The 10,802-nt window shown below is 38.5% G+C and overlaps 1 protein-coding gene across 1 annotated transcript in view; it reads left to right on the top strand.

Annotated features, from left to right (window-relative positions):
* Window positions 1-10,802, top strand: part of CERS6 (ceramide synthase 6) — a gene marked incomplete at its 5' end in the record, with an annotated part of 76,916 nt that overhangs the window by 17,887 nt on the left and 48,227 nt on the right. The window contains one exon of the mRNA XM_009083541.1: window positions 2,079-2,136. Coding sequence (XP_009081789.1) covers window positions 2,079-2,136 — 58 coding nt within the window. The remainder of the gene's footprint in view (window positions 1-2,078; window positions 2,137-10,802) is intronic.

Here is a 10,802-nt window from a genome sequence, read left to right as displayed (position 1 = left end):
ATTGAGGATTTTTTTTCTAGCAATATTATTTATTTTTTTAAGAAGTTAGCACTTTGACCAGCTTTGTCTATCACTTAGTTCTGAGCCCTGCTTTATCTTCTGATGCTCAGTCCAGGTACATTTGTACATTATGCACCTCTCAAATTCGTAGCAGTTGTAGAGTTGGAGCAATTTGATAATACCCAGTGCTCTTGGCTCTGAGGTGTTTTGGAAACTTCAGAAATTTGCTTGTTTTGGGTAGGGGTCTTTTTATTTTCTTTGGGGTGATACAGCTGCAGGAATTCTGCAGTCTTCAAAATGTCTGTGCAGACTGAAAAATCCCTGAGACCCATCTGCCAAAACTCAACCATTAACATATTTCAAATACTTCAGACTGCCTTTGGACTCCTCTATGGAATATTGCATCTCCCAACAGCACACTACAAATATCCTCAAATATGTTATGGATTTTGCTTGGAGGAATGTGAAATAGAGATGATAAAACTCTTCGCAAGGAATTTATCATAACTGCTCACATCAAGGAGTGAAAGAAGGGCACTGGGACTGCTCCTCAGTGATTAGGTTAGACAGTTTTTTTCCTCCTGATATTTTTAGTTTCACTGACAGCCTTCAAACTTTCACTAGATGATCTATGTAAACTTGAAGGAGAAGGTTTCCTAGCTGTAGGACTTGCCTAACAAGAAAGTTTTCACCCAAATAAATCTTTCCTTCATATTAATGTCCTTGTCCTTCTTCCATGTGCATGATCTGAAGGTTTCTACTAGCACAACTAGCATTTTGCCTGCAAGTACTCTATTTTTTCAGTGTCTTGAGGAAACTGCCAGCATGAAAAGTGTGAGCCATGTTACTACAGTGACCCAACCCTTGAAGGGCTTAGTGTGTGTATTATATCAGTTGAATACATTAGTCTCTCCAGTGCTGTGGAGACTACAGGATAAAAGAGAGGTTTTGTTCAGCTGAAGTATCACACTTTAAATCTCACTGATGTTCTTACACTCTCCCCTACTGAACTTGTCACAGGGCTATTTATGTATGACACAACTGTCTTTCTAAATACTTGTAAAAGGAGCTTTGAAGAGAAAGGTTTGGATTAACTTTCTTTTACATAGGAACTTTTTCAGTTTTATAACCATTGCAATAATATTTGAACACGCTCCAGTGCCAGTTAACTGTAGGCTAATAGATTTGCTAGTGGAGAGGAAGTTGTAAGTGCTGTAAAATATGTCACTGAAGATGATTCACATTGCGGTGTTGCCTCACACTAAGGAAGCTAAATCTCATCCTGCTGTAAGTGTTATGAATATTACTTTACTGGTGTTTATATTAAACATGTGTGTGTAGTCACTCCAACCCTTGGTGGGGGGGACACCAAGCAGGAATTCTGTTTAGAATTTACACTCCATGAGGTTGTGATTTTTATTTCCTTATACTTCTATTAACTCTTTTTCCTAAGTGAGTAATGGGTCCAAAAGATATGAAGTCCTCCTGTATGTCTTCTTTTACTGAAGAAGGGAGAAAGACATACATATCTATATTCAGCATGTCCATGTGACACAAATGCAGTCCTTCAAACCAGGAGTGAAGTGCTGGAATCTACTAATTTCCAGCGAATTGTGAATGATGCTTTTCATTACCAAAGGGTGTAGTTGACATGCAGTACTCCAAATTCACCTGTTGAAGGCTTAATAAAATTTCTTAGTTTCTTTGTCCTGATGCCTAAGAACAGGTGAACTTTCCTGCAACAGATGTTCAAATTGTCCTCTGTCCTCCACAGTCTTGCTAGTTTTCATGAAACTTTGAAAAACTTAATTATCCTTGAAAATTTTGGGGGGTTTTGCCCATCATGTCTAGGTGAAATTAGCTAGTATTTTCACAAAGCTAGTGGGAGGCCAGGAAGAACAGGCAAATGAGCATAAAGTTGATAACAAAAGTTAGAGAAGACCAGACCAAAACTTTACTTCAACTTCTGTTAATGTCACCAGGGTGTGGTGGTTTGGCAGTGCTATAAGAAATCATGTGTTGAACTGTAAGATATGTAAACCTGGTGTCCTAGAGTTAATCTCTTGTACCTTTTGCAGGTGGAGATTTACATTTTACCTTTATATATTTACCTATGGAGTACGGTTCCTGAAAAAGGTAGGCACTTATATTATTATGTTTTCTTAATGTATCACAGACTTGTTTGAAGTCTCATGTAGGTATAATATAAAGCACATGTATGAAGCCTGTGTTCATGAAGAATAAGAATTAAAATTCAATTTGCATTCATAAAATGCTTTCCTACTGGCATTGGTAAGGAATATAAGTTCTTAGCAATATTTAATGGGATTTTAAAAGAAAAAAAAGGTATAGCAACGTGCCTAGTTCACTTCATTATTTTTCACTATAGGCATTAAGCTGGCAGTAAGGCTTACCAAAGTATTCATCACAATTTCTGCACCATCCTTGTTTAAATGCCTCTGGCAGAGGTTAGTTTTTACTAACAAAGAAGATTCACTAATGTTTTATAAAATGCCTTTTTTTTTGCCAATAGAATACTTTGACTGATGACTGTAAAAGAAAGTTTCCATGGAGTTTCTCACCAATGGTGTGTTTCAGGTGATTTAAGCAGAGAAGGGTATTGATGGCTTCTAAGCACTCTGGCATAGGTCTGTTAACCCTGCCATAGACAGTAATACAATTTATGGTGCAAAGTGTTTTTACAGTGTGAGTAGTTCTCAGAGCTTTTGTGCAAGTGAGGCCATATTTGTGTTCATATTTGAGAGGTGAAATTAGGGGAATGTGTGCGCTCAGTGTTTTCATGTAATCTTGCCTTCTTTGTTTTGGACAAAAATTTGATATGAGAAAATGTATCCTAAATGTTTCTGGTGCTTTTGAAGTAAAAGAAGGCCTTAAAAAAAGTACTAATGATTTTTATGGTTGTAGTTCTTGAGGCTGTCCCAGGTGCCAGGCAACTTGGTGCCAGCAGGACCAATGATGTGGGGAGAGCACATCAGAGCTGTTCTCAGCTATTTAGAAATAGTCAACCCCCAGGGAAGTGTGGGCACCAGTTCTCCAAATGGACCAGAGCAGCATGCGATGTACAAACTCTCTCTGCCTCCTTGAACACTTACAGTCTGTGTGTACTTCATCCTTTAACATGCTGTATGGCCATGATCTGATATTCTCTTTTCTGCAATCGATTTTGCAAATGGCTGTGGTTTGAAATAGAAAGTAGTTTTAATAGGCAACTGTCACAGCCTAGAAGGTTACTTAGCTTGTGGGTATGTAGAGATCACTGCTGTGGGTTCATAGGATTCTGAAATACACAAGGACACAAAGGCTTTATGTTCCGAGTTTTTGTACTTCATTACCGCAAATGCCACAAAAATCACCACTAGCAAGTATCACAAAATCACTACTAGAAAGCATGTCTGTAATTAATAAAGTGAATCTCAGCACAAGGGAAGTGTCTGTTCTAGGAAAAATTCTGAATACCAGCATTTCTACAGGCTAAGAAGAATACAGTAAATGCATGCTTCATTACAAGCCATTGTGAGCTGTTTCTGAAGGCTGAGTTGACATACAAAGTGCAGGATGTCTTCCTCCCAGTTCACCACATCATTATGGTTTGAGGAGGGCTGGCTGACATGGTGTGGTTGTTGGAACAAGGTATGCAGCTGCTTGCTGAACGAGGATAGGTTGTGTACTTTGGCTGTAATTTTAACTTTCAACAGATTCCAATTTTACAAAGAGAAATTGTTCATTATGTAATTATGTATGTATTTATAATTACTCATTTTTACATAGTGTTATTAAATGAGTCTTTTAACATTTTGTGTTATTGTCATTGTTTTGCTTTGTATACTCAGGTTTTTCACATGGAAATATATGTAAATTTGCAAAATTATTATAGTGATTGTATTTATATTTGCACCATCTTCCTAGTAACATTGTGTAACTAAACAAAGTACAGGCTTTTTGCTGCTCATCAAACACCAAAGATTTTTCTGAGTCCACTTAGGTGGGAGATCTGGGTTTGTAAGGAATAAAATCCATACAGAATCTGGAGAGAGACACTTCTTTCAGAGCTTTGCTACAGTACCCAAGTGGATAATATTTTTTGTCTTGAGGCTTTTTTTTAACGGAATAATTACAAAGAACACTTACTTGCTTCCTTAGGAAGCTTGTGAAAGAAGTAAGAATAATAAATTCTCTGACAAATTTGATAGAAAGTCCTTTCCTTCAAAAAGCTGTTTTGCTTGGAGAGAAAGTTCATATCATAGTCAGCAGTGTCTTGCTGTGTTAACAGTACAGTAGAGGTCTGAATCCTTTCAAATGGTCACAGCACCAAGCCTTACAGAGTTCAAGAAGTATTTGGAAATGCTCTCAGGCACATGGTGTGATTCTTGGGGATGTCCTGTGCAAAGTCAAGAGTTGGACTTGATGATCCTTGTGGGTCCCTTCCAACTCTGAGTTTTCTGTGAATCTGTGAAGTAACAAGGTCTGCTTAAGACCATCCCTAAGATACTTAGTCCGGAAGGCTGATAAGCATGGTGGGTGAGTCCAGGTGCAGTGGCAATCCCTGCAGGTGCAGCTCTAGGACAGCAACACATGCTGCCTTACTGAGAGAGGGCATGAAAGACTGAATACTATGGATGTTCTGTTTTGAAGAGCTCTGCTTTTATTCCACCAGCATAGCACCACATCAGAAATAATCACTTTTACTTTTAAAACCTAAGCTAATGCTTAGTTAATACATAACTTGGGATAGTTGGATTAGACATTTTGATACAGTATGTCTTTCAAATATCCAAATTTAATACATTTTTAAAGAGAAAACTGGATTTTTATGCTTTTCAAGTTAACAGAATCATTCAAGGTTAGTTGATGTGTCCATTTCTGGACAGTTAAGATCCTTGGCTTGAGAAAACTGGTTTTACTATCTTGAGTAGGAAGTGCTCCTCATTAGCTCATTTCATGACTTGAACTCTTACTGGTGCTTTCTTTAGAAAAGTGAACCAACTCAGTTTTACATAAGGTGCTCCTGAAAACACCATGTCCACTGCATTCTCTCTTTTATAGTTTCTTTGTTAACTCTTGAATTACCAGGAAACAAAGTAGTCTGACTTCTATATTATTGTCCTTTCCTCCTGACTTGACCTAGTATCCTTACAACCTGCCACTCCTTTGCTTTGCTGACTTGATGATTTTTTCTATTCACATTTGGCTCTCTTAAATTTTCTCTCCTTAGTCTGAGGGTGAAATTCACCTACAAGACTGGCATGGGGCCCATCAATTACTTAAGCACCACTTTGAGCTGCTTTTGAGGTCCTCTGCTTTCTGCTGGCCTTTTGCCTAGAGGTGAATTTCTGAAAATGTAATGCCCACAGCATATGAATCATTGCTACTTTGTCTTTTACTGTCACCTTCCCTACTTGCTGCATAAAGCACTATTACTGCATCAGTGCAATATCAGCAGAAGGGTGTTCCCATGTGCCCACCAAGACCACCCAAGGAAGATCTAAATGGGGTAGTGTGGCAAGCCACTATTCTTGCGGTGTCATTCTGTCTTTGGTGCCTTTGTGGAGCTTATCTGGCATTTTGGGCAGATGTGCCCAAGCTTAATAAACACTAATTAGTTAGCAGACTCACCAACTCTGTTTTAGTACTGAAAATGTGGTACTATCAGCATGGCACACATACCAATGTTAATTTATTTTTAGAATGGTGGTAATTAACTGCATTCAAGTTTTAGGTTTGCCTGGGTAGAACATCTTGCAAGGACAAAAAGGCCTGAGGTTTCGGCTTTGATTTTTCACTTCCCTACAGAAGCATATGAAAATTAATAAAGCTGTCCTTCAGAGCAAGTGTAACACCCTCTGAAATGCTGTGGCAAGCTTGTCTTTGTTACTGTCTGTAACTGCAGTTAATGCCTGATCTAGACAGAAGAAATTTTGGCACTGAATAAAGCAACCTGTAAGTTTTTGTAGTAACAACTGCACATGCTGTATCAATTTTTTTTACATGCTATATTTCCTGAGTATGTTGCTGGAGGTCTAAACCTTTCTTCTCACTGAAAGCTGTGTCTCTTTATCAAATTCTTCGCTTGGGTTTTGACTTTTTCCAGCTGTTATTAATGAAATAAAAATATGTTACTTTTGTTGAATGCTATTTTCAAAAATTCTCAATTCACAGGGTAGAAATGTGTGGCATAAAGCTTTGTTATCAATTTTTGCTCTGTTGCAACAGAACCTATCAACTTCTGTGTTTTCAGTAAGTTTTTTTTCTTAGTGGTGTCTGCAAGACAGTTAGATCAGGCCATTTTGCTGAATAAAGTTCACCGTGAACTCTGGAAAATCCTTCAGGTTGGGAGTGCTGAGGATTGACAGTAGGGTGTCCCACATGTGGCTGTTTGCTGTAGGCCTTGATCAGGTGCTGATATTGTATATGATGGGTTTTAGCAATGTAAAATGCACAGAAACTCATGCTACCACCCACTCTTCCTCCCTCCATCCATATGGACATGTGCTTTCCAGAGCCGCTGGATCACACAACAGCTTATTCACAGCACTCTCCCCCATCTCAAGTCAACTCAACTGCTGAACTATCAAGGCAGGAGACCTTTATGAAGTTTGCACTAGTCTTGTCCTTGGTCTTGGTTTCTGTTTTAAATGCTCCTTATAAAGCTTTTCTTCTTCTTCAAGTCCTGTCTAACTTATTGCTTTCAGTTGTACCTTATTTATATTACCAAGTGATGTAATAGTGGGATGAGACTTTTTACTGCGCAAAGGGTCTCTCACTGTTGAAGTGAAATGTATGTTTGTCTCTGTTCTTTGAAACCACAACTTTCAGTTGGTTGAAAATGAGCTGTGAACTTGCTAGGTAATGAGTATAACTTAGATGCTGGGACATTGATAGGTTTATCACTTGACCCCATAGCACTTTGTGTTTCAGGACATGCCCTGCCATGTGGTGGGTAATGCACTGAGGGGATGAAGTAGATATCAGAATTGGGATTTGAAGTCACTGCTGATATTTCTGATACTTTATCAGATGAGGGAATCAAGCCAGTACACTTTCTACCTCAAGTATTACCATTTTCAAGAGCAGATTCAGTGATGACTATTCTTCTGTGTGAGGAAAGAGACCAAGGCACCAACTTCCAAAGCGAAGATGAAGCATTCTTCATTACTGGCTGCCAACTCCCTTATTCATTGTTTCCCACAGCAGATTTAAATGACTTGTGGCTAAAGACTGGGTGGCCCACAAAATCACTTTATGTGAAGCATTCACTTTCCTGTCTACTCCTCATTGCCCCCATTTTTGGCAAAATGGCAAATGATGAATGTGACCATGCCATCTTAGTTTTCAAGCTTCTGAAAGAGGTGTTTTGGCACTGAGGACTGAAGTCAGTCCTTTCACTACAGCATTCTTTGTGTCCTTATAAATCACTAAAATTTGAAGCATAAAAGATAAGCAACCAATTATATTTCTACTCTCATCATGGATATGCAAATTCTTCCTCTTTCTGAATGCAGCTGAGATTTTTCAGCATTACCATTTGTTTCGTTTGCATGTCTACAACGCACTTTCTTGCACAGCACCACGCCAGTATTGATGCCAACAAGACATTAAGTTCCAGTGGTATTAAACAGACTGCTTTGCTTATTGTTAACATAGGGAGGAGATAATGGTTTTGTTTTCTTCAGTAGTATTTGCAGTGAAATCAGTGGTGGCTTGGCTCATTAAGAGTTAACGGTCTGATTGCACTCCCATTAAATGGAAAAAATAGCATTAGCTTTGGTGATAAAGAAACAGTGAGGAATTCAGGATTGGCTCGTTACTTGCTTGCTGATCCTTGGTGCTAAGCAGTGTCTGTATAATGCTCTGGAATGAAAAATCTTCACAAACATCTGGAAGCAAAGCTTCCAGGTGGCATATAGTGACTTTTCACATTTAGTTTCCTTTATTAATCGCCCATGAGAATTACAAACTCACAAAAGAGCATTTATTTTCTGCAGTGAGAGTCTTATGAAGTCTGTATTGAGACTTGGGAGGCTGAAGTTGCGTGCAGGTATCCTACTGGGAGAAGGACCATCTGCTTGGATAAACAAATCTTGCTATATTTTTCAAATTTAGGGTTGAAGTAAGGCTGAAGATACAAAGATGCTGTGGCTATGTTTTAGAAATGCTGTGTACAACAAGCTGCAGTATGTGTGCAGCTGATTGAATGTCCTTCCTAATGGGTCATTCCCTACAACAGGACTGTCTGCTGTGCAGTTAAAACTTCTAGTGGCACACGCAGGTTGTGAAAGAACAGAAAAGCCATGTTGAAGTATAAATTTCACTCCAAAGACCTACTCAATTGACGTAAATGTATGGAAGGCAAATAGAAAAACAGCAGTGTAGTATAAAGAAAAAAAAAGCCCAAATAGGTAGAGCTCCACTTTTGCAGTTACTATAGGATGTTTCAAAGGAAGAAAATTAAGAGCTTATCCTCATGTGTGCACTATCCACTGAGCTAGCAAGTGTCTGTGTGACAGCAGGAAATGATCTGGTAGTGGCTTACAGTTTCTATGTGCACTTAGAGACAAACTCGCCTCCTAATGCTTTTTTGTGAGTGAGTGTTACGTTCTGGTGCTTAGCTGAGTTGTTTTGTTCTTTGCCTCTATTTGAAATAAAATAGCAGCAGCAATGCATATAGACATTACAGCCTAGGGAAGGTAGTGTAGAATTTGTAAATGCCATTTTGGATTGCTCATACTCAAGAATTTTGGAGCTTAAAGTCAGACTACCTTAATTTGAAATACAAAACCTGTTACTTCATAATGTGATGACTGGTTTTTGACATCATTTCTGTATTACAATTCACCTGTATCTCTTGATTATTAAGATTGTTAACCTTAGAGGAAGTAAATAATTGTTGGTATGCACAGCCACTTCATGAAATTGCTATATTTGGGGAAACAGGCATCTCTGTGATGAAGACTGTAAGTTCATATCCCTGTGGGAAATAAGACTGGGACACAGGAGCAATTTATGTTTACTTAGTGTGGCATCTCATCTACCATTCTGGTTTGGAAAATTTCCTGCTGTTTATCTTTCTATCAATTTTGCAGCCCTTTTGGTATGAAACTATTTAACAGCTTCATTGCATGCTGTGTCTTGCATCTCTTATATCACTGATACTTCATCTTCAGTTTTCTTCAAGGCATCCTGAGGTCTGTCCTGGATGCAGTCATATGTTCAGTCATCAAGTGCATATCTTTATTCTAGCTGTTAAATAAAACTGTTTTGGAAACACTAGCATAACTTCCTTCTTAAAGGAAACGTGTCTCAGTTTCTGGTCACAAAGCTGATACATTGGTGATGGCTTATTTTAGTCAGGTTCAGGACCTAGTAAAATGCAACTGTTACCACTCTGTTTGCTCTGGTTAGTTGTGGTAAGGTATTTTGAAGGACCTCCAAGAGGCAGTGGACTCTTATGTTTGGCCAGAGTAAAATTATAGCTCAGTTGCTCCCAGAATATTGAGGAGTTTCTGTCAGGGTAAAATCACTACAGCACTTCTGTGTGCATTTATACCATTTAATTGTTTTTTTCCTTTAAATGAAATCTATTTTGTAAAAGACAAATGGATGAAAACCACACACTGCTGTTATTATCCTGAATTTATTTCCAGTGTTGAAAGATGAAGTTTGAGTCACTCCTGTTTTAAAGAGCAAATGTATGTTTTCTCTATTATGAAACACTTACTTCATTGTACTCTGTTCACCTGTTTCTTTCTCAGCCATGCAGGGCCTCAGGAAGCTCAATCTATTTTGTAAAAGACAAATGGATGAAAACCACACACTGCTGTTATTATCCTGAATTTATTTCCAGTGTTGAAAGATGAAGTTTGAGTCACTCCTGTTTTAAAGAGCAAATGTATGTTTTCTCTATTATGAAACACTTACTTCATTGTACTCTGTTCACCTGTTTCTTTCTCAGCCATGCAGGGCCTCAGGAAGCTCATGGGATGCTCGCATTATAAATTCTACACTGATTCAATAAGGGAGCTTAATTCAGTCATAAATTAGTTTGTACAATAAACAAGGATGATTATAATTTCACAACTGTACATGAGGCTTTCTGACACTGATGCTGTTTTTTCTTAATTGTTCTCCTAAGAGCTGAGTTGCATCTCCATGGAGCAATGAAGGGATACAGGTTTGGTTGGTTACTTGTTTGTTTCCTCACTTTTTCTGACCTGGTTTGTGTAGCCGTGCAGATTGACCTGACCTTGTAAAGTCCGATGGGGGTGAGGTCACTAGTAGTTTTCTACCTGTTGTACAGCATTTGTTTACTGGCCTCTTTATGTCAAGAATGGCCATGGATTATCTGAAGATGAGTAGTTGGGAGGAGGTGCAGGTTTATTCTTGCTGTTCTCTTGGAAAGGCTGGTTTATCATAGTGGTCCATTTCCCCATGGTCAATTCTTATGTTTCATGCAGCCCAAATCTTGTTGGCACTGGGAGTGACAGGACTGTTCTGGGTAGAAACTAAATTTTATATAGTCTTTCCCATATACTCCTCAGCTACCTCATGTCAATATTTACTACTTCTATCTTTCTTTGTCAGATTGCTACAGTGCATCTCCACATTTCCTAAACTGACTTTATTGTTTTGGAGAGTGGATTTGGCAACCCTGTAAGTGTGCAGGTTTGACATGACCCTATGGACTACAGAAAAGGTGCCTAGTTTCATTCATGTCTTGTTGTCATCTTTTTACTGTGTTCATTTTAGCCACTGTCAACATGATTTCCCAAAGAAACAGATAGCAA

This window comes from Acanthisitta chloris, unplaced genomic scaffold (genome assembly GCF_000695815.1).
Source record: "Acanthisitta chloris isolate BGI_N310 unplaced genomic scaffold, ASM69581v1 scaffold14651, whole genome shotgun sequence".
NCBI classification, from domain to species: domain Eukaryota; kingdom Metazoa; phylum Chordata; class Aves; order Passeriformes; family Acanthisittidae; genus Acanthisitta; species Acanthisitta chloris.
This window is presented reverse-complemented; position numbering and strand designations above follow the sequence as displayed.